The sequence below is a fragment of the Jaculus jaculus genome, chromosome X (genome assembly GCF_020740685.1).
Source record: "Jaculus jaculus isolate mJacJac1 chromosome X, mJacJac1.mat.Y.cur, whole genome shotgun sequence".
In the NCBI taxonomy this organism is placed as follows: Eukaryota; Metazoa; Chordata; class Mammalia; order Rodentia; family Dipodidae; genus Jaculus; species Jaculus jaculus.
Window position 1 is genome coordinate 100,415,897 of NC_059125.1, and position 25,026 is coordinate 100,440,922.

Genomic DNA, 25,026 nt, shown 5'->3' on the forward strand with positions numbered 1-25,026 from the left:
ACTCCAGATGCATGTACCACCTTGTGCACATGTGTAACCTTGTGTGGTTTCATCACCTTGTGCACCTGGCTTACATGGGACCTGAAGAGTCGAACATGAGTCTTTAGGCTTTGTGGGCAAACATGGTAACTGCTAATCCATCTCTCCAGCCCCAACCAACTGCCTTTTTTATGTGTGTGTGTATGTATGTGTGTTAAAGAGAGAGGTAATTGGCACACAAGGGCCTCCAGCCACTGAGATTGAACCCCAGATGCATGTGCCCCCTTGTGTGCATGTATGGCCTTGAGCACTTGTGTCACTTGCTTACGTGGGACCTGGAGTGTCAAATACAAGTACTTAGGCTTCGCAAGGAAGCACCTTAACCACTAAGCAGTCTCACCATCTGTTGCAGTCCGGTTCGCATTGCTGGTAGAAATCACCCAACCAAGAGTAGCTTCTGGGAAAAAGAGGTTTATTTGGCTTACAGGCTCGAGGGGAAGCTCCACGATGGCAGGGGAAAACGATGGCATGAGCAGAGGGTGGACATCACCCCCTGGCCAACAGAAGATGGACCACAGCAACAGGAGGGTGTGCCAAACACTGGCATGGGGAAACTGGCTATAAAGCCCATAAGCCCGCCCCCAACAATACACTCCCTCCAGGAGGCATTAATTCCCAAATATCCATCAGCTGGGAACCTAGCATTCAGAACACCTAAGTTTATGGGGGACACCTGAATCAAACCACCACACCATCCCACCAACCCCCCTTTTTTTGTTTTTTCATGGTAGGGTCTCACTCTTGCCCAGGCGAACCTGGAATTCAGTATGTAGTCTCAGATGGGCCTCAAACTCTTGGCGATCCTCCTACCTCTCCCTCCACAGAGGGCTGGGATTAAAGGTGTAAACCACCATGCCCAGTATCCCCTCATTTTTTAAAAAAGACTATAACCACCTTAAATTTATCAACAGATTTTTAAGACACTTATGTGGTTCTTTATAGAAACGATAAATAACCCCCAATTTGTTGTGGTTTGATATTGAAACATCTAATTTGCTCTATAGCAGTGCATGCAAAATTTAATGTGCCTATTAATACCTTCCATTTGTGCATCCTAATAATTCAGGAAGTTTAGTGTGGGATATGAGATTTTAAATTTCTAGCAAGTTCCTATGAGAGTAGATGTTGCTGGTCTGTGAACCATAGTTGGAGTAACAACTTTGAATGGCTCTCCTCTGCCAATAACAGTTTCCAATCTTACTACATGTTAACCTGCTGCAGTCTGTAGAGAAGCATAAACTAAGCTAGAGAACCTAATTTCAAGTAAGAAGCAAATAAACTGAATGACTGCCCCAATTTTGATCATTGTTATTTGGCATTTGCTAATACCTCTTCTCATAAGTTTTGGAGGCCATGATTTAGGAAATGGGGTCACTTGAAAGACTGACCTTAAGTAAAATATTTTTTATATCCACATGGTCGATTGCTAGGTCTGTAAACATGTAGCTTAGATAAGCCACCACGCCCGGCTAAATCAGAAAACAATGAAAGCAGATAAATGAGTTGAAAACTTATTAATATACTACAAAAAGAAATAAATGTGAAGGAAACCTAAGATATAATAGGAACATGGGTTGATATTTGAAAAAGAAGTGTGTGTGTGTGTGTGTGTGTGTGTGTGTGTGAGAGAGAGAGAGAGAGAGGGGGGGGCGCAAAGAGAATTTGGTGGAGGTGGGGAAGCAGACAATGAGAGAGAGAAGCCTAGGGTTATTCTTAGCTTAACACGTTGTTAGATAGCACTGCTCTAAACAGACATTAGGCAGGGTGGAACTTGGAAAGTGAATTTTGGCTTTGGATCTGTTGTATTTGTGTCCATAAACCATGTGCATAGTACCAGCTCTGACATTTGTTTAATTGTGAGATCTTAGGAATGTAGCAACTTCTCTAAGCCTTCAACTGTAAATTAAACATGATAAAATGTAAAAGCTTACTAATGAACATTAAATGAAATTAAATATTAAGTGCCAAAACAATACCAGTAGTGATATTAAAGACACTTTGCAATCCCAGTCCTCCTTTCCTAAGCAATTTACAGTAATACACACACACAACTGGAAAAGTGAATATAATGAAATATTTGATTTTAATGTGCTTTTAGGGAAACATTATTTAAAATGACAAAGTAGTTTATGAGCAGGCCAAATTTTTACATAATAGATGTAATTTGATTTGAAAAAAAAAAAACTTTTCTTAACCTGTGAAATGTTTATGTACAAAAGCAAGAGTCCTCTAAATTTCCTACTCTGAGCCAAAAGTGGGCCTGGTTTCATAAGAGGAAGCATTTGGGTAGACCTGGATGGGTTGTGAGTAAAAACCCCAAATACCCATCCAGTCTGGACACACCTAGTCATAACTCTAATCTTTAAGCGTTTGGATTGGGCTGGAGAGATGGCTTAGCAGTGAAGGTGCTTACCTGCGAAATCTAAGGACCCAGGTTCTGTTCCCTAGTCCCATGTAAGCGAGATGCACAGATGGCACATGTGTCTGAAGTTTGTTTTCACTGGTTGAAGGCCCTGACATGCGTATTCTTTGCTGTTCCCCCGTCCCCGAATAAATAACTTTAAAAAATGTGTGTCGATGGCAAAGGCAATAAAAGCAGAGTGGAAAACAGCAGGTCTCTACATTGGCTGTGGTTATTAACCTTTCGCCAGAAGAGAGGGAAAAAAATAAAAGATGTACCTATTCATACAAATCAGAATGACTTCACAAAGACACTGCCGTGAATTAGCCACTGCATTTTAGTAGAAGGAAAGCCCATATTTTATTTTTACTCACCCACAAGAAACATCCTTGCTTGTATGTAGTACATAGCTACCCTACTAGAAATGGCCCACATCTTAAGAGCCAGAGATGATCCTTCTGGACCTAGTTCATTGGCTCCAGGACTTGGCATCTGAATGTGCCCCACCCCGTATTTTTGGCCATATGGTCTTAAGTCCTTATTCTTAAAAGGCCTTGTCACGAATCCCTTTAAAGATTAAGTTATTTTAACAAAACAATCTTCAAATATTTCCTCACAGCAATGGCCTTCCTCACAGCAATGGCCTACCAATTACTGTACTTCTTCACCTTAGAGTTTTATGCAGTTATCACTGTCAAGTGAAGGCTTCCCTATAGGGATTCTTTCTTCCTCCTCTCTTAAAGCAATTTAAATAAACGAAAACAAAAGCAAACAAACAAACAAACAAACAAACAAAACACGAATTGTTGAGATCCCAAAAAGTGAAGTGAGACTACAGATTTTCTGTGGCAGTTAAATAAGCAGAGCGGCAGAATGGAGAGGTTCAGAACATGAATAAAATGTGCGTCTTATGTTCTGTTATTAACAGAAAGAGTATAATCTAGGCAAGAATTGTGCACAGTGAATCGTATCAAACACTGTGATATCTTGGATAAGTCACTTCACTCGTCAGCACTTTTCGTTTATTAACGAGTAAAACGGCAGAGATCTACTTTGCAGGACTTCTGGCACGATTACCTGAGACGGCCTGAATACGTGGTTCACACTAATTAAACGTAAATCTCTACTACAGCTGCTTCCTGGAACTGGCCGTTACTCAAAACATTCTGGAAACTTAGTTTTCAACAGATAAATGCCCTCACTAGAAAAGGTTGAGGAGAAGCAATGCCTTTATACTTGAGGCTCACTTGTTTCAGCCAGAAAAGAAAAAGGAAAAAAAAAAAAAAAAAAACCTTCCCAAACTTTAGACAGGAAAAACACACTAAACTGGCGGGACCCACTTTGAAAGCACCCCCGACCCCAGTCTCACTCCGATGTATTGTGGGAAGTGTAGTCCCGCTCTGAAACGCTTGCGTTCAGAAAAGCGGGTGGAAAACTACAATTCCCAGGACGCAAAGAAACAGGACCAGTTCCCTGTTGGGCGGTAGCTCTGTGGGAGGGAATTGGCAATCGCGCTGCCTACGTGGGAGAGAAGGCAGGGTTGGGGGAAGTGTGGAAAACCTGAACCTGAGGCTCTGGCTGCCTAAGGAAGCTTTGGTGGGAGAAGTAGAGGGGAAAAAAACGGATTAGCAGGGCGCGGAGAGGGCAACTAGGTCGCTGCACTTCAGCGGCACAAAGTTCTCCGCGATGTGGCTGAAACCTGAGGAAGTGCTCCTGAAAAATGCACTGAAGCTGTGGCTGATGGAAAGGTCCAACGACTACTTTGTCCTGCAGCGGCGTCGAGGCTATGGGGAGGAAGGCGGAGGGGGGCTCACAGGTAAGCTGTGGCCGGCTCACTGATAACTTAAAAGGTGGCGAGGCGAATAGTTACTACTTGTCACTGCCCTCCGCCGGACCAGCCGGGGTTCTGCTCCCGCCACTACCATTCTGACACCACCACGTCCTGACAGTGCTGCACTGTACTGGCAGTTGCTTTGGGGGGTAGGACCTGGGGAAGGAAGGAAGGAAGGAAGGAGTTCTTTCCTAGGAAAAGGAAGAATCAAATTCTTGGCGAGGTCGCTTCCCGTAGGGGAGGGGGCTGATGGCCAGTGTGCCAACCAAACAGGTCGCTTTTTTTAGATTGGTGATGGGGGCCTGTTCGTACTTTTGGACTTAACTTTTGCTAGGGTCTTTACCTGCAGTCATCATCCTGGGAAATGTAGGTGCAGGAATGGGGACGTGGAAATGGTAAAGAGAGAAGGGTGTTTCAGTCACACCCTGAGAGAGAGGCTTCGAATGAGAGATTGAGCTGGAGTGTGCGGAGGATTGGTGCATGGGAACTGGAGGAGTTGCACTCATAATTGCTGACCTTTCCCATTGCAGCATCTTTTGCTTTGCCTCCCAAGTTTTCCAGCCTTGAGCATCTCCTCTTAGACGATTAAACCTCATAACACATTTCTCTCCTGTGTATTTGATGCTACCTTTCTATACAGGATGTTACTGTAAACCAAACCAAGGAGATGGAAGAAAATTCAAATACACCCAATTCTTAGATTTAAAAATTAAATACTAGTCCTTGGCTACGTTCAAGAAGTCTCCAAAAAATGCTAATTGGAGATCTTTACTCTTGGGCAGAGCTTTCCAACTGTTGGATGAGCTCTTTTTGGTGGTAATTTCAGTTTGGAATGATGGCCTTGAAATGGTGATCAAGGTTAATTTAGGCAGCATGATGTAGAGGAAAGAAAAAGTTCCAAATTCTTTTTTTTGTCCCATGTTCATCTCGTACCTGTTGGATAACATTTATCCATCTTTTAAAAATTTTGTTGTTTTTTTTTGCATTTAATTTCAACCTTAAATGGCTACTCTGTGCCACAGATTGAGATAATTAAGATTCTGGACCCTACCTTTACATTGGCAGATAAGGTCATAAGGGTGGAATAGAGGAGGACTATCAACTAGTAAAACAGGCAACTTATGATTGGAACCAAACGACTGAAGAGTTGAGTGAAGAATCATAGATTGTCATTTGGATAAAAAGGTGGGTGGTGCCTACCCTAAAGAGTTGAGAGGATAAAATAAAAGATAATTGTCACTAAAACAGATTTATGTTAAGGCAGACTGCCTCAATGTGGAAAGAATTCTGAGGTTCTATAGGGTACTTTTTTTTCCCAATTTTCATAGACCTGCTTAACTTATCCACCTACTAAAGACTCTGTTAACAATATGCAAACAACAGTTGTCCCTATAATCTAGATATTTATTTTGTCACCTTCTGATTTAAAAAAAATTACAAGTATTATTTTGGAGAAATATTTAAATTTGATATATGCAGATGTTTTCTAGATTAAAATTTGAGATTCAATGTTTGCATGTACTGAGTAAAAAAAATTATAATTTCATGTAAATGTAAATTTCTTATAGCATTTCAATCAATTCCACCAGTTTTTTCTCCATCCCATCTACACACACACACACACACACACACACACACACACACACACTGGTGATAGCCATTAACTTATTGTCAATTTGTATTTGCATTATTGTTTTACCTGTGATATTGCCAAAATGCCTGAAATTACTACATGACATTCACCAGTATAACAAAATGTAAATTAAACAAAATGAATCAAAAAGGAACAAAGAGATATTTTAAAAGTTCTTTTGGTTCTTTCTGGTGCAAAACAAAATTGTATGCTGATTTTCATGGCTATTTAATTACTGTATTCCTAAGATTGGGAAGCCAAGAGTTGTGCAATGCTGTACTCTGTCCACATTGAATTAGCTCTTCTCAGATCTTGACTGTGTGCCAGCATAAACTTGCCTTTGGTGATTTCATTTGTTAAGATCCAGCTTTATGTGCTACCCCTTTATAAGATTAGTTTATCGCTTTGGTACAATGAAGAAACTGTTATGATTATTAATGATTGTGATTTATTTAAGATTTAATTTCTTTGCTATGTGATAAGTGGCAATGACCAGCAGCAAACTTTAAGTATGGACTTGGTGAAATTACCTGATTCAATTTAGGTTGGTCTCTTTATGCAGCACAGGCTGGCATCAAACTTACCATTCTTCTGCCTGAGCTTCCTGAGTGTTAGTCAGGAAGAAGATTTTTAAATTAGAATTATAAGATCCCTTTGCAAATTTTCGAGATACTTCTAGTGGGTATCTGGTAGATTACTGGTAATTTGCCTAACCTTATCTTACTTAATTGTCCTGCAAAAGAGGAGAATGGAATTTTTGAGGAAATTTTTGTTATACATAAGGTCATTTGCCAATTGATTTTTCTTCATTTAGAGACTAATTGATGCTTTATTTTCATGTCATCTCTTCATGTTATCAACCAAGAGAAACAAGAGGTAACATGAAGTATCTCTAAATTAATGCAGACTTTATCTCTTGCTTCTCTTGTCTGATGAGGGTAAAGACTTTGCCATAGCAATTAAATTTAGCACCTGGTTTTATATATTTTGAAATAATTTATGCATATTTGGCTTATTAAACACAAATGAGCAATTTGCTGTGCTTTGCAGATGAGAACCAATACATGGGCTGCATCCTATTAAATACTGTACTGCATGGGACTTAGATCTGCCAATCAGGAAGTCTTAGGTAGTTTATTCAAAGAATTTTATTTTGGATCTGAATGGTGCTAAGCAGGATCTTGGATGTCAGATTTATAATTGCAGTCAGTATGACTTGTTTTTTTAATCCTTGTTGAAAAAAATATGAAATATATTTGTTAAAATGGAAGAATTTGAGATATTTTGCTTCCTTATCCACTCTTTCATCTTTGTACTATTACTTTGAAAGTAAATCCTCTGTATAAACTAGAGTATGATTGCATTTTAGTTTTATAAACATACTCTATTTGTTTATTTATTTGAGAGAGAGAAAGAGAGAAATATGGGAGTGCCAAGGTCTCTTGCCACTGCAAGCAAACTCCAGACACATGAGCCACTTTGTGGGTACTCGGGAATCAAACCCGGACTGTCAGGTTTTGTAAGCAAGTACCTTTAACCACTGAAGAATCTCCCTAGGCCCATGATTGTATTTTAAATAAACCTTATACTTCAAGAATGTCTAAAATAATTTTTCATTTCATATTTATATATACTTCACAAATATTTGTGTAAATCATTTGTCCTAAACATAAAAATAATAAATTTAAAGCCTTTTAATGTGCATCCTTTGAAAGTTCAAAGATTTTCCTCTCTATTTTGCCATCCCTTCAAGGAACCTAATTCTGAAAATGTTTACAGTACATATTTAGTAGCAAAATATCCCTGTATTCTATGCCAACGAAGGAATTATCTGATAAAGTATTTGTTACCCAAATGGTACACATGACATTTAATGTTAGGTAAGGAAAGATTTACTCTCATACATATAAAACCCACACATACACAGAGTAAATTAATAAGTGATCTTATCAGTTTGACTTATTGAAAAGTCAATCTCATAGGGCAACTCTATGAAGGCCAAATCATATTTTGTGCTCCTCCCTATCCCTGGAGCAGCTTGATCACTGTGAAACCAAGTAAGTAATTACCTTTAAAGATTTCTTTGAAAGAAAATAGGCAACCTTGCAGGTTTTGAGAAGTGAAGAGTAGTCAGTGTCATAAATTATCTAGTCTTTTTTCAATTAGAGTGAAATCTTCTTACTCTTCTACTTAACATTATAAATACCTATCCCTCAAAGAAAAGAAAAAAAGCCTTTGCGTCCAATCTGTGTTTATTATGTCTTTAACATTACTCTTAAGAATTGAGGTTTCATGGTCCTAAATTGGGAGAGTGAAGTTCCAGTCTCTGTGCCAAGAAGGAAGGGCCCCAGGAACAAGCAGGAGGAAGAGAAATGGTGAAAGTCTTTATCAACAACTATCTAAAATGGAATGAGGCTTTATAGATAGGCAGTCAATAATCCTTCTATTACTACCAAGAAAAAAATGACTACTTACCATCTTTCATTTCTCAAAACCTCCTATAAGGCTGGATTGACACATTTTTTTAAATTTAAATTTTATTTTATTTATTAGAGAGAGAGAGAGAGAGAGAGAGAGCGAGAGAGAGAGAGAGAGAGAGAGAGAGAGAGCGCGCACACATGTGTGCGCATGCCCGTGCCAAGGTAAATGAACTCCAAATGCAATCATTACTTTGTGCATCCGACTTAACGTGGATCCTTTGGCTTCACAGGCAAATGTCTTAATTGCTAAGCCATCTCTACAGCCCAGAGCTTGACACATTTACCAAGATCTTTAGGATTTCTTTTTACTTTATTTCACAAGGATGAAAAAGTTCTAAGCAGGGAGGGAAGTACAGTTATGATTTGCCCTCCCTGAATGTTAACAACATGGGATTTTTGCTGTAATAAGCCAACTACAAACCCACATTCACAAGTATACACATGCATCAACAAATTCAGGGACTTTATTTACCCCATTAACCTTGCTTCTTTTATCTTCCTTAATCTATTAGTGTTTTTTATATTTTTTACCTGTATTTTTTTAAAGACTTAGTTTCCTCATCAGCAAAACAAGAATTGCACTTGTGTTATGTACCTCAGAACATGGTTATATGTGTTGATTGAGTTTTGAAACCTGTAAGCAACTGTCAACATTTTGAAATCCATTTATATATTTATGAAGGAGTAAGATGTTAAGTGCCAGCTGCAAGACCAAAACAATGAAATCTCTCATTATCTATGTATGTGTTTCTCTTTGTCTCTCTCCCCTTCTCACTCTTCTCTCTGTCATTTTTCCTAGTAATTACTTTTCCAGGTTGTATATGGAAATTTATTTAAAGTGAGAACATTTAATAAATATGTTCAAGATAATGATAACACCACAAAAGCTAAAAACTGATAATAATTGAAGAATTTTGTACATTACTGATTATGCTCTTGTACTTTGTAATCAAAATAATGCATAGTAATTAGAATACTTATTCTTTTTATGTATGAGTGTGAGTGCACACATGCCACAGTGCATATGTAGAGGTCAGAGGGCAACTTGTTTGTCAGCCTTTGCCTGTTCACCTAATTTGGGGCAGATTTTCTCACTTTGGATTCTTGGTCTGATGTTCTTTGACGCACTAGCCATAAGCTTCCAGAAATTTCTCCTATCTCCACTTCCCATCTTGCCATCAGGGTGTGCATGCTAGGATTACAGAAGCCTACCGTAGCTTCTCATTTTTCATGTGTGCTCTGAGGGTTGAATTCAGGTACTACAGCTTGAGTGGTGAGTACTTCATCTAACGAGCCATCTCTGCAGCCCTTAACTAGGATAATTTATCATGACAGAACATTTTTGTGTGCATGTTTGCTTATGTTTTTTTTTAACCTTTTTTATTTTTATTTTTTATTATCAACTTCTACGATTATAAAAAAAAATACCCCATGGTAATACCCTTCCTCCCCCCATTGCTTATGTTTAAAGTAGGTGTTTTTGAGGTGTGTGATGTGTATTGTTTGCATATATGTATGTGCAAATGCACATGCCCTATGCAGGGGTGTACACAGGCCAGAGGAGAACATTGGTGTCTTCTTATCATTCATTCATGTTTTTCCTTGAAATGGGGATCTCACTCTCTCTCTCTCTCAAACCAGAGCTGATAGAGCTGCTATATGTCAGTGAGCTCCAGCAATTTTCCTGTCTCAGCCTTCCATCCACTGGGGTTAAAGATGGGTATGGCCACGCCCAGATTTTTCTGTGGTTCTGGGGAACAAACCTGGCTTTCTCCAGCCTGAGATGCCCTGATGGTTAACCAGCAAGTACTCTTAACCACTGAGCCATTTCCCCACCCTATAATTTCTGTTTGTTCTGACTGATTGACCCAAACATAGATGTTCTCAAATAGTATTTCTACATATATAAGCATCCCTATGTATTGCTTGATGGTAGTGAAGAAAACATAATTTGGGTTACCCTACTATGTTTAAAAAAACATAATATCTGAAGAAGAAATAGCTCTTCAGTTGGTGAAAGTCCTTGTTGCTTGTGGATCATTGGGGAAAGACTATGGATATAAAGTAATATTGAAATAGTAAAAAGCATCTTTTTTAATTGAGACAAGCCCAACAGACTGCCTTATGTAATGTGTGAGGAAGAGAGAGAACTGGTGTGCCAGGGCTTCCAGCTACTACAATTGAACTCCAGACTTGTGCGCCCGCTTGTGACATGTGCAACCTTGCACAATTGCATCACTGTGTGTCTAGCTGGAGAGTCGAACATGAGTCCTTAGGCTTCACAGGCAAATGCCTTAACTGCTAAGTCATCTTTCCAGCCCAGTAAAAAAAGCATTTTAATGTTTTTTTTTTCATATTGCTATGTGGATAAGGCATAGGATTTATATGTTAAAAAGTTTGTCCATTTTTCTTCCTTCTGCCACTGTTTTATAAGTACAAAAGATAATACAAAATCCTAAACGTGATGGCATTTGATACATACAACTAACAGGTATTTACTGAATGCCTTCTAGACACTATGTACTATTTTAAGTGCTGAAAATACAATAATGACTAAAACAAAATCCCTATTTAAATGGGATGCCATTTCATCTAAAAGGAGAAATCCTATGTTAACTGGTGATGACTAACAATAGGAAAAAGAAGAAAGTAAGTTATCATAATACAGAGGAGAAGAGTTGGTATTTTAGATAAATCAGTCTGGGAAGACCTATAATCAGAGACAAAGTAACATGTTAAACATAGATCATTCTAGGAATTTTGCAGAGGAATGGGCTAGTAACTGGCCACCATTATGAGTGTTGGTATACAGGTGAATAGAGCAGAAGTGGTTCCAATCCTTGCAGAATTTACAACCTTTTGAACAGATAGTTGATATACAAGAAAGCAAATAAATTATTACTGAGATTGTCAATAGCCTGATTTTGTTGTCTTTTACATCTGCATAAATAAGAAGGTATTAGAATCTTCTAGCCAATTTTCCGTGGCCAGCTCTGGTATGATATTTGCTTATCAGAAGTCCTGTTAAATGATACAAAAATTTGCTAAAAGCAAATTTAAAATTAATAACAATAGCTGAAACACTGGTGGCACAATTCCAGTGTGGCATCTGTGGAACATGTTGCCCAAACCCAGTTTGGATTGTTTTTGAATTAAATCATCCATCTTTGAGCACTGTCAGTATCTAGGAGATGATTTGCTGGGGAGAAGTGGGGAAGACATTCTAAGTATGAGGGATAATGTCATAAAGCAAATGAGTATGATTGTTGAGGATATATAATTACTCCAGATGCATTTATTTATAAATAAGTATTTATAAATAACATGAGAACAAGATATAATGCCTTTAGCAATTACATAAAGTTTGAAGAGGAATATCCTCGTCTATTTCCTGTGGAAAACTCAAGAGAATTGAAGGGACCTAAGAGTTAAACCTTTATTGTATTATATATTTTGTGTCTGATGCTCTTACTACTTTGATATAAGGCCATCCCTTTTCTCCCTTATTTCAGGGCAAAGAAGTAAAGTTTTAAAGCAAGGGATAGTCATATTTTCTCTCTTTTTTGTTTTTAATTGTGTGCTGTTTTGAGGTAGGATCTTGATTTAGCCCAGGCTAACCTGAAATTCACTATATAGTCTCAGGGTGGCCTCAAACTCATGGTGATCCTTTACCTCTGCCTCCCAAATGCTGGGATTAAAGGTGTGTGCCATCACATCTGGCTTCTCATTTTTTTTTAAATTATCTTTGTTGTACTTGTATTTTAAATTAACTAAAATGATGGTCTGGTTTAATTTGTCTAAGTAATATCATAACAGAGTATATGTATGTGTTTGTTTATTTGTTACTATACTTTTTGCTTTGTACTTAGAAATTTGAGTGTTGTACTTTATTTTTCTGAGGGTTAATCTTCCTGTACATTGGTAGACAGGTCTTGAAGTGTAGGGAATGACTATAAACCAAGATGTTGAGTTCTTTATTTTCCTATATTTAATGTTTAGAAATATAAATAGAGTTGATTGCACAAGCATCTCTTTTTTTTTCCCCCACAAAACATTGCAATGTGCTGTGTGTTGTCTAAGTTGTTCCATCAAAATTTATAAGTCCTACCTTGGTGTGGTGGTGCACACCTGCCATTCTAGTGCATGGGTGACCAACACAAGAATATCCCAATTTTGAGACCAGCTAAGGCTCTGTGGCAAAACTATATTTTAAAAAATGTTTTTTTCTAAATCCTTCCTTTAATGATCAGACATTTCACTTAGAAAAGGAAGTGTGTTACATGACATGTAAGCAGAAAGATTGAGACTACAACGGGGGAGGATTAGGGAGAAATGGGGAAGGAGAATCAAGTAAAACAAATTGTATTTGAAAGGGCCATAATAATATCTACCACTTTGTATGCTAACTAAAAAACAAAACATAATAATAATAAATAAATAAAATCAAGGATGTATCATGTATTTTTTAGAAAAAATGTGCAAGGATGGGAATAAAGACCGTAAATTACCATATTTACTGTTTTCCAAAGCTCTTAGTATAAATTTGGCAGCTTTCAAAATGCCAACTGTGTCTATTGCATTAGTCTAAAACAAGCATTCACACTCCTGTTTGAAGGATTTAGATCTGGTAGCAAAATAATAATACAGAAAATCAACAACCTCTGTTGAACACACTATTTTTTATTTCAGTATATTTCTTACTAAGTGTATTGTCAGCTTACTAATTAGTTTAACATTTAATGAGATTGACATCATAAATAATTCAGTAAAGGTGTACTGGCTTGACATGCTAAGCATGACATTTTATGACAAGACAAAGAATCATCTGTAAGGTTCTAGCAGTCATTAGTATGGACTTATATTCTAACACTTTCCACAGAATGGAAATTAATATTGTTCGTAATTATAAAGTCCATTTCCCTGACTTTTCTGCATCTAGCAAAGTGTTGTTTTACATAGTGCCCTTAATCTTGTTTACAAACAGAAAGTTGCGTGTGTAACTAAAGCACACATTACTTTGCATCCTGAACTAATATATTGGTAATGAGTAGAGCGTTCAAACAGTGGCTGTTTCAATAGCCAGTTTTACAACATTCAGTCCTTGGTCATTCCTAGCTTGTAAGTATCATTGATCTAGTGCAGAAATGTTTCTTAAATTTGCAGGTGTCTAAAAATTGAAAGGAACAATTAGTGCTACAGATCAGTTTACTTAACACGGACTGTGTGCTAGATTTGACTGATGAACTTTTAAAAGAAACTAACACCATTGAAGTATTTGTGGATAAAGTAATGTGGTATCTGGGATGTAATTTAAAATATGCCTGGAGGAATAAACAAAAGTTTTTGTAGTTATTGAGGCTCAATTATAGATACTCTAAAATTCCACTATATTTTATTTATTTTTTATTTATTTTTATTTATTTTTCTTTGTGTGTATGGATGTGCACATGTGTTTTGTGTGGAGGGTGGACACACACATGCCATAGCACATGTATGGAAATTAGGGGGCAATCTCCAGTATCTGTCCTCATCTTCCACCTTGTTTGAGTCTTGTTTGAGGGTCTCTTGTTCGTTCCTTGTATATGTTACAATAGCTGTCCAGCAAGCTTCCTGTGATTGTCCCATCTTTGCCTCTCATCTTGCCATAGGTGTACTGGGTACTATTGATGCATAGTAGCATGTCTGGCTATATGTGGGTTTGGGGGATAAACTTGGGTTCTCATGCTTTACCCACTGAGTCACCTACCCAGCACCCATTTGCATTGTTTTTTTTTTCCTTGATATTTGAAAATTTTGTAGTACAAAGTAAAGAAAAAAAAATAGCTGAAGCTTAACCAGGTTCTATACCAGATGAATTAAATAAGAATCTCTAGGCTTCATTAGTTTCAAAACTTCAGTTTCAAAACTCTTCCAAATGACTGAGACTTGTAGTTTGGGTTGAGAGTTGCTGTCATGGAATATAAAATAATAAATATTCAGAAAGATCTGAATAAATTGTCAACTGAAGTCAGTGAGATAAAATACAAATTGGTAAATGTAAACTTATTTAAATTAATTTTTTTAAATCTGCACAGGAAAAATAACAGCAAGATTGGTGCTTATGTTTATGATAAAGATTAAAATATCTTTAATCACAAGCTTTGTTAGCGTGAAATGGTAGCCACAAAAGATGGTTATCTTGGGTTGCATGAAAATAAACATGAGAGGAGTGGCTGGGGGTAGAGCTTAGTGGTAGAATGTTTACTTTGTATGCATAAAGGCCCAGGTTTTGATCTCCAGTACCCTAAAAATTATTTTAAAAAATAAAAAGAAGCCAGGCGTGGTGGCGCATGCCTTTATTCCCAGCACTTGGGAGACAGATGTAGGAGGATTGCTGTGAGTTCAAGGCTACCCTGAGACTCCATAGTGAATTCCAGGTCAGCCTGGGCTAGAGTGAAACCCTACCTTGAAAAACCAAAAAAAAAAAAAAAGAAATTAATTATTAATTAATATTCAGACCATATCTAGCATTCAAATTATTTTAGACAGGGTCTCAATAGTCTGGGTTGGTCTGGAACTAGCTCTGTAGCCTTAAACTCATGATTCTCCTGCCTCTACCTTCAAACTGCTGGGATTTTAGGAGTAATCTGCCACAACCCTCTGTTGACTGTTACTTTGAAAGAACCTCTGAAAAAGTATGTTAACAGGATTATAGAAAAAAAAATGACTCAGACAATCTCATACAACATAGAAGAATTAAGTATATTATAAATTAGAAGAGGATAGGGAGAGCGAACAAGATAGTGATACCATATTATTAAGGACCCATATTATTGCATAGTTTGCTGTTATTCTGAAGTTGCAAGGAAGTAGCACTTTATTTATTCCAAGTAACAACTTGTCTTTTATTTTTTGGAATGAGCAAAACATGCTTTATTTTTCTATCATGAACATTAAAAAATGTACATTGTAAAAATTTCAGAAAGCAGAAAATTATGTTTATCCATGATTTCATTGACCAGAGATAAGGACAGGCTGCCTAATTTGGTGGTACCCACTGAAAAAATGAACAAGAAATTCCTTTCAAAGCGTAAAAGAAAAATAAGACATTGACAGTAGACCATTAAACAAAGCATAGAGGGCTGCAGGGATTGCTTAATGGTTAAGGCACTTGCCTGCAAAGCCAAAGGACCCAGGTTCAATTCCCCAGGACCCATGTTAGCCAGATGCACAAAGTGGCACATGCGTCTGGAGTTTATTTGTAGTGGCTGGAGTCCCTGGCATGCCCATTCTCTCTGTCTCTGTCTCAAATAAAAATATAATTAAATAAAACATAGAGTCTCAGCATAGGACACTGTACATAGGCCACAAGCTCTGGAAATGAGCCATGACATTTGAATATATACATAATTCTATATTTTAGAGATGACTTTCTAATCAACAGAAATTCCTACTGATGCAGTATGCTGCCTTGGTTTGCTATAGAGTAAGTGAATGTGTTAGAAGTTGGACTGAATGACCATTTACAATACCTTTTAAATTTTTTTTATTTTTATTTATTTATTTGAGAGTGTTAGACAGACAGAGAAAGAGGCAGAAAGAAAGAGAAAGGCACGCCAGGGCCTCCAGCCAATGCAAAAAAAAAAAAAAAAAAAAAAAAAAAAACAATTCCAGATGTACACGCTATCTTGTGCATCTGGCTTATGTGGGTCCTGGGCAATTGAGCCTCAAACTGGGGTCCTTAGGTTTCACAGGCAAGCACTTAACCACTAAAAAATATTTCCAGCCCACTGTTTGATGAACAAAGTTTGTAGTTCTTTATCCAGTCAAAAAAAAATAAAGAAAAATAGTATTTTAAAATACTGGACTGGAGAAATGGCTTAGCTGTTTAGGTGCTTGCCTGTGAAGCCCAAGGACTCAGGTTCGATTCCCCAGAACCCATGCAATCCAGCTACACAAGGTAGTGGATGTGTCTGGAATTTGTTTGAAGTGGCTAGAGGCCCTGGCACATCCATTCTTTTTCTCTCTCTCGAATAAATAAAATAAGAAAAAAGAATTAACATATGAATGGTAATTATTGTTCACAAAAGTCACTTTTGCAGAAATATCATACAGCATTGCATTTTTATGTTGCTATGACATTTTACAAAAACACATTTTGCTCAGTTACAGTGGTGAATTTCCTTAAGATGATGGATGTGGTTTATATTGGAGGATGCTACTAAACCCTCTAGAACTTGACCAGTTCTAGAACATTGGTTGATACTTTAGTCTTTCAAAGGATTTTAAACTTTGTATATTTTTAACTTTTTTACTCTTTCAGCTGACTATGTTCTCTTTCCAATTTAGTATAGCTACAGGCTTTCCCAATTGATAGGCCTATAGGCTTGAATGATCAGATGGTAAACTTGTGTGAATATGGAAAAGCAACCCAAAGTTGTCTGCTTGTTTTCTTGTACTTTTGGAACCCAGACATTGGCACACATTAATTCCTGAATGACTTGCAGGGACTTGATGATGATTACAGCTTAATGAGCTGGAAGAGTTCCCTGAGTGACTGGAAATGTATTCTAGTGCTAGCTTCCAAATTATTGTTGCATAGGTTTATATTAGCTGCCTAATTTCATGCACTTGTAGAAGCTGAACAATTTCCTTTTTATGTAGTATAAGGCTTATATCTTGTCAACATTTTTGCTATAAAATTACCTTTCTTGTTAGACATTTTGACCACTCTGTCCTCAGACTCAATTATGTCACTCAGAAATAATTGTGTGGTGTCTGTTTTTCTCTCTCCTTCACCACACATCCTCACTGTCACTGTTATCTTTTAGCTGAGCCAAACACTAATCCTTTCCTGTTTCTCCTGTTCTTCTAATACTACATGTATATAAAAGTATATATAAATAAAGAAATAGAATGTGAGCAATTTTTATTAAAATCCAGTTACCAATACATTGTTTTCCTTGAAAATTTTAAAATTTCTTGTTAAAAACAAGTTTATAATTTAATTCTTATAAGAAAAATGCTAAAGTAGGAGCTGAATTATCCTGTTTTTAATAAATAACTGATTTTGAGTCTCATGTAGCCCTGGCTGGCCCTATACTAGCTAGATAGCCAAAGCTGATCATGAACTCCTGTTCCACCTATTTCTGAGAATACATTTATGCACCCCATGCCTGGCTTTTAGTAAATACTTTCTTTCTGAAGTTTTAATCATTTTATTTTGACTAATTTGTCAGTTTATTATACACACAAGCACACACACACACACACATACACACCTAACTCCATTTTTCAATCAAGAGGTAATTGCCTCTTTTGATTATCTTTTGCTTTTGAATATTTTCAGTCTCCTGTTTTCAACTTGAGAAATCTCTTCATATCCTGAGTAATTTCAGTCACATTACTCATAGGACATTATCTGCATCTTTAGCTCCTACTTTTCTTTATTGCTAGCCAAATCTCTAATTTCTTATAGTTGCTACTTCAGTGCTGACTTTTCTTTTTATCCTAAATCTTCTAATAATTTCCTCCTCATTAATGTTGACATATAATCATTTCCTCTGTCCCTCTTCTCATTTTCTATTCTCTAGTACTTCATCATTGATATTATTTGTCTAGGTTTTCTGGTTCCTGTGTCATTTATTTATTTATTTATTTATTTATTTATTTTGGAGTGAATAGTCTCTCTGTTATTAAATAGAATCTTTGTATGGACATACCATATAATGGTTCCATCATTCCCCTCCTCCCTAAAACCATTCCACTGGGCCCTCTTCAGTGGTATTGCTGCTATTTACCATGGAGCTGTGGGTTATCAGTTGTGAGAGCAGGAGTCAGCCATTGGTGGTGGTAGGTGGGAAATGCCTCTGGATGTTCACTCTCACCCTATGGCTCTCACAATCTCCCTGCTCTATTCCCCAAAATTTCCTGAGCTTTTGTGGATGTGTTTTAAATCTACTTTATAATTGAGCTCTCAGCAGGTTCTGGATTTCTGCTTTGGTATATTTTAAGTATCCTCAATCTGTCTCCATTACCCTGGCACAGGTTTTCTGGCTTTCCATGGAAGCAGTACTCTTGTTCATCTTGCTAATTTCTCTGTGGCTTCACCTGGGCCCTGGTGGAAGTGCGAGGAATAGTTCATCTCTTGCCAGGGAGTCAGCTGTCTTTTCTTTTTATTTTTTGGTTTTCCAAGGTAGGGTCTCACTCTAGCCCATGCTGACCTGGAATTCCCTATGTCATCTCAGGTGACCTTGAACTCATGGCGATCCTCCTACCTCTGCCTCCCAAATGCTGGGATTAAAGGTGTGTACCACCATGCCTGCCTAGCTATCTTTTCTGATCTTGTTGATAGATTTTGTTTGTCCTTGGTTCTTGATGCCTTCTGAAAAAGAAAAACAGATTCTACATTGGAGAATGAGATTAGGATAGGCTAAAGTGGATAAGAATTGTTAATTTAGAGAGGTTTTGATGAGTGTTGCTTCTCTTTTGGCCAAAAACTAGTGGAAGCTTCTTTTTGGTCTCCATAGGATTCTGACTCAGTTCCCAGCTCCAGCTATGGGTTCCTTTCCACGGAGCAGATATCTTAGCCAATCTGACATTGGTTACCCACGTAGGCTGGGTGCCATCATTACACAGGCGTGTACGTCTTGTCAGGCAAAACTGTCAGTTCATACCTGGGGTCTTGTGCATGCTAGGCAAGTACTTTGCCTTTAAAATACATAACCCAACCTATTCCCTACCATTTTGCCATTACCAAAGTCACCTTTATTGATACTTTTCCCCAGCATTAAAATCCTCTGTCATATTACTAATTGACATAATGCTGTATCTGTGATCCCTATTTTTATTTTAGATGAGATTGGGTGCATTCAGAGTGGTATGGCTGTAGACCTTATTTTTCATTTTATATGTATTCCCATATCCATTCTCCTGCTTTTTTTATTTTTTATTTTATAATATTTTTATTATTTTATAGAGTGAGAAACAGGAGAGAGAGAGAGAGAATTGGTGCACCAGGTCAGTCACTGCAATCTAACTCCAGACACTTGCACCACTTAGTGGGCTTGTGCAACTTTGCGCTTGCCTAACCTGTGTGCATCTGGCTTATATGGGATCTGGAAAGTCGAACATAGGTCTTCAGGCTTTGCAAGCAAGCATCTTAACTACTAAGCCATATCACCAGCCTTCTGCTTTTTTGCAGCTGAGCCACATTTCCCGTCCTATCTTTAATTCTTCTGATTTGTGCACCTATATGCTTTTAATTATTTCCTACCTCACACCCGCCAGGTACCTTTATTTTCAATCATTGTCCAATCTGAACTCTTTTCAGGTAGGTAAAAAATAAGAAAAGACCCAAAGGCCTAGTTTATAATTGATTTTAAATTTTCTCAAGTCTTATTTATACTAAATTGAAAAGTAATGCTCATAAAGCATAACCAACATAGTCTTAGGGACATGGCTCAGAAGTTAAAGGCACTTGCATGCAAAGCCTGCCAGCCTGAGTTCATTACTCAGATCCTACATACAAGCAGATGTGGTAAATTCACACGTGGAATTTGTTTTTAGTTGAAAGAGACACTAGTGCTCCCATTCATATTCTCATAATCTCTCTCTCTCTCTCTCTCTGCTGTTCTGTCTCCTAGGAAAAAAGTAAGAAAGAAAAGTAGATTCATATAGACCAGACATTCCATGATATGGTTAAGTCAACAAATTATGCCCTTAATTGCTTTCAGCATATGTTGGGAGTTAAGGAACAAAACCTAGAAGTAGAAAACATACTTATTTTTCTCAGAGACCATATAATCTAGATAAAGAGTCACACATATTCATATGAAACATAGAAAGTAGTTGTAATAAACAAACTAATAAGTAAATATTAGGTTGTGTAGTATATAATTTTAGGGTTACAAAGGCTCAGGAATAAAAAAGCAAAGCATTATTTCAAGGAATTGCTAGTGAAGAATTCATGGGCGACTGTGCTAAAAGACATTTGTTAGCATTTCTCAATAAAAGGTGATTGTTTAGCAAAGACCCTAGGGGGAAAATAAGCTGGCTGTTTAAGAAAACAGAAAATTTTGCTTCAGGAACTAGTAGGAAATATTAATAAGGTAAGTATACTGGAACTAATTGAGCAAAAGATTTGAATTCCAAATTGAAGAATTAAGAATTGTTGAAAAGAAAATACTTTACTAAAGCAATCTTATTAATAAAGAATTTTATTTTATAGAAGTACCTAAGATTTTCTTATGTAATAACAGAATTAACAAATATGGGGTATTTCACAGTATATTAGCATTGTTCTAAGAGCTTTATATGTAATAATTAACTTCATCTGTACAATAACCCCTTGCAGTAGGTTATATGTTAATCACCTTATTTTACAAATATGTAAATGGTAAGTAATGTGCTCAAATTAACACAAGTGACAGAGCTAGGATTCAGACTCATATAGTTTCTAGTACTAGATTCTATTTTTTTTTAATTTATAAGAATATTTTATTTATTTATTTGAGAGAAAGAGAGAGAGAGCTAGATAGAATGAGCACACCAAGGCCTCCAGACACTACAAACAAACTCCAAACACATGTGCCACATTGTGCATATGTGGGTACTAGGTAATCGATCCTGAGTTATTTGGCTTTGCAGGCAAGAGCCTTAACCACTAAGCAATCTCTCCAGCCCTATTTTCTTATCTAATATGTACATAGTCTTATTATAAAAGTTTATAAGTATGGAAGATATGTTGTGAACCTGATGTACTTTTACTGAATATTTTCTCAAATACTATTTATGTTGACAATAATATCTCCATACGCACACACACACACACACACACACACACACACATGAAAAAACAGTAAAGTTGGGTTTTTTAATAATTGGGCTATAAAAACCGGGCATGGTAGCACATGCCTTTAATTCCAGCACTCAGGAGGCAGAGGTAGGAGGGTCACCATGAGTTTGAGGCCACCCTGAGACTACATAGTGAATTCCAGGTCAGCCTGGACTAGAGTGAAACCCTACCTCGAAAAACCAAAATAATAATAATAATAATAATAATAATAATAATAATAATAATAATTGGGCTAGGAAAATTTTTAAATGTTCATTTGTTTGTCATATGAAATGATTCTGACTTTGTTAATCTTTCCTAAAATCCTTATTTATAACAATCTTCCTATTTTATCAGGACTTCTGGTTGGGACTCTTGATTCTGTCTTAGACTCTACTGCTAAAGTAGCTCCATTTCGCATCTTGCACCAAACACCAGATTCTCAAGTTTACTTGTCAATTGCATGTGGTGAGTATGATAATTTTAAAATATACTTCACTTTCTCACCAAGACATGAGAAGGCTATTATGCTCATGAACTCACAGCAGCTGTGCTTACTTGCACAGTACTTGCAGAAAATAGTGTATATCAACATTTTTGTATAGATGGAAAGGGGATCATGAAGCCTCACTCCTTCCTGAAGGGTCATTGGCAGCTACTGCTTACTTTGGGAGAGGACTCATTCTTTTCAGTGCTGTATCCACTAGTATATGAGGGGTGGGCAAAGGTTTAGGAGGAGTGAAAGGATGAGACGGAGTAATGTGTGGTCTTTATGATCAAAATACTAAGGTAGCCAGGTGTGGTGGCACACACCTTTAATTCCAGTGCATGGGAGGCAGAGGTAGGAGGATCACCATGAATTCACAGGCTACCCTGAGACTACATAGTGAATTCCAGATCAGTCTAAACTAGAGTGAGACTCTACCTCAAAATTTTTTTTAAAAAACTTATTTTTTTTCTTTTGGCTTTTTTTTTTGTTTGTTTGTTTGTTTTTTTTTGAGGTAGGGTCTCACTCTACACCAGGGTGACCTGGAATTCACTATGGAGTCTCAGGGTGGCCTCGAACTCATGGCAATCCTCCTACCTCTGCCTCCTGAGTGCTGGGATTAAAGGCGTGCGCCACCACGCCCGGCTTTCTTTTGGCTTTTTAAGGGAGGGTCTTCTAGCTCAGGCTGACCTGGAATTCACTATGAAGTCTAAGGAGTGGCCTAGAACTCTTGGCGATCCTCCTACCTCTGCCTCCTGAGTGCTGGGATTAAAGATGTGTGCTACCATTCCTGGATTATTTGTTTATTTTTTAAAATATTTTTTACTTATTTGAGAGAGGATGGACGGGCCAGGTCCTCCAGCCACTGCAAATGAACTCCATATACATGTGCTACCTTGTGTATCTGGCTTACGTGGGTCTTAGGGAATCGAACCAGGAACCTTTGGCTTTGCACAGGCAAACACCTTAACCACTAAGCCATCCCTCCAGTCCTGTTTGTTTGTTTTTGGAGCTAGAGTCTCACTCTAGCCCCGGCTGACTTAGATCTCATTCTGTAGTTTCAGACTGGCTTCAAACACACAGTGACCCTCCTACTTCTGCCTCCCAAGCACTTTGATTAAAGGTGTGTGCCACCACACCCAGCTTATAATGTTTTATATTTGTGCATGTGTGTGTGTGTGTTAGAAAGGAAAGACAATGTATGATTAAAAATATAGTTCAGTGCCAGGTGTGGTGGCTCACGCCTTTAATCCCAGCCCTCGAGAGGCAGAGATAGGAGGATTGCCATGAGTTCAAGGCCACCCTGAGACTCCAGAGTGAATTCCAGGTCAGCCTGGGCTAATAGCATCATGTCTGTTTGAAAACAGTTCTTGGGAATTTAGAAATCTATTGGCATGAGAGACATTATTACCTTTTTCTTTTTTGTTGATAATATTCGTACATCTATATAATGTGTTTTGATTGTAATCCCCTTCTGTTATCTTCTCTTGGTCCCCTTCCCCTTCTTTGACTGAATCCCTTTTTATTTCCATCTGGTTCTTTTTCTACTTTGAAGTCTTTTCCCTCTCCTCCATCATCCATGACAGAATGCTGATAGATGCAGTATTGTGCAGGTATCAACAGTCCCTATGAGGTAAAAAATCAAACAACCGTTTCATGTCTAGAAGCCAGCATTCCAAAGCACTCTTCTCCATCCTCTGGCTTTTACATGCTTTCTGCTCCTCTTCTACAGGGTTCCCTGAGCCTTGGAGGGTTTGGTATAGATGTCACATTTATCCCTGAACACTCAACAGTCACTTATTTTTAGCACTTTGGTGAGATTTGAGTCTCCAGTGGACACTGCCAATGGCAAAGAAGCTTCTCTGATCAAATGTAAGAGCAGCATCACTAATCAGTGCACATAAACATTAATATATAGCAAAACAATGTTAGTAGCTTATATCCTGGGGCCTATGACCTTCCCAGCCATAGGCTTTTGACTAGGTTTGCATGAATCAGGTGTGGTATCTTTCTTGTGGAGCAGGACTGAAATTCAATCAACTATCAGTTGGTTGTCCCTATAACAGTCATGGCCCTATTGCACCTATGGGTATACTTGCTTGGCTGGTCCATTGTGTAGCTCTCAGGGTCCACTGCTCTGTAAGATTGTTGATGAATTTTCTCCCCTAACAGCCTGAATAACAATTTCTAGCACTGTGACAGCTAACCAGGAGGCTTCTAGGTGAGTTCCTAGTTGATGAGTACAGACTCTGAGCAGATTTTGGGTTTCCTTTCTTACTTGTGTTTCACCCAACTGCTGGAAAGATAGGACCTTCACCATTTTATATGTGTGTGTGTGTGCGCGCGCGCACACGTGCATGTGTATTTTCCATTTCTAATAAATCAGATGAGAATCAAGAGTTTATGGTGAGCCCAGAATTTAAAGGTTATCCCCTGAAGATATATAAAGTGAATCATTTTTTATTCACATGTCTACTTTTTCACAAAAATGCAAGATTGAAAGATTTGCAGGCAATGGTACATATTCATTCTTGCCAGAGTTGTTCATATTCTTCCCCTTATTTGTTGTGGGTGCTATAGGGAAAAGATTAAGATGAGTCTTTCTAATAAGGGAATGTTTAGATTTTTTAAAACCTGCAATGACAGCTCATTACATTTTATGTGATGCTGTTTTAATGTTGGTTCAAAGTATAATCCAAGATCTTTAGTCTGTTTAATGTTTATTGATTGTGGGTGGGAGTATATTTTCATACTTGTATGCATGGGTGCACATATGTGTGATTGCATGTGCATATATGTGTGCTCTTAACTTCCTGTAGTCTTACTCAGCAGTCTTTTACCCTGGCTCCTTTAAATTGAATACAATTTGAACTAAATAAAGATGTTATTAGGAGAAGTTTAATAACTCTAAAGCTATTTGGTCAAAATGATTTTGCAAAAAAGGTTCTTTCTACTTTACAAAAATAAAATATGAATATTTTCCCAAATGATACTGAAATATCGTTTAAGTTTTACTCACCTTGAAAACTATACAACCAACCAGCCAGGTTAGATATGCCCATTGGTGCAAGAGTGGCATGATGAGGTTAATTAAGTACTCTTTTCACTTTCCTATTGACAAGAATTTATTTAACTTGACATCAGAAGCATAAATTTAAACAGTACAAAGGATTTTTCTTTTGCCAATTGATTTCACAAAGATAGAAACCTGATTATCTTCTGATCCAACAAAGATGTACAGAAGTGACACTTTCATGCAGCTGGCTATACTGACCAACTGTTCTTTGATTGGATTTGAGGCTTACTCTATGGGAGGGAAAACATGCCTGGTACTGAAAATG

General features: G+C 37.5%; 1 protein-coding gene across 2 annotated transcripts in view; it reads left to right on the forward strand.

The window, feature by feature from the left end:
• The first annotated feature begins 3,970 nt into the window (after window positions 1–3,970).
• Window positions 3,971–25,026, forward strand: part of Tbc1d8b (TBC1 domain family member 8B) — an 84,809-nt gene continuing 63,753 nt past the window's right edge. Inside the window, exons 1-2 of one of the 2 annotated variants that reach the window (XM_004659159.3) lie at window positions 3,971–4,256; window positions 21,556–21,666. In XM_004659159.3, the coding sequence (XP_004659216.2) occupies window positions 4,127–4,256; window positions 21,556–21,666 (241 nt within the window). In that variant the 5' untranslated portion in view covers window positions 3,971–4,126. Of the gene's footprint in view, window positions 4,257–5,341; window positions 5,457–21,555; window positions 21,667–25,026 lie in introns of those variants that run through there. The other variant, XM_045140526.1, reaches the window with a different exon arrangement.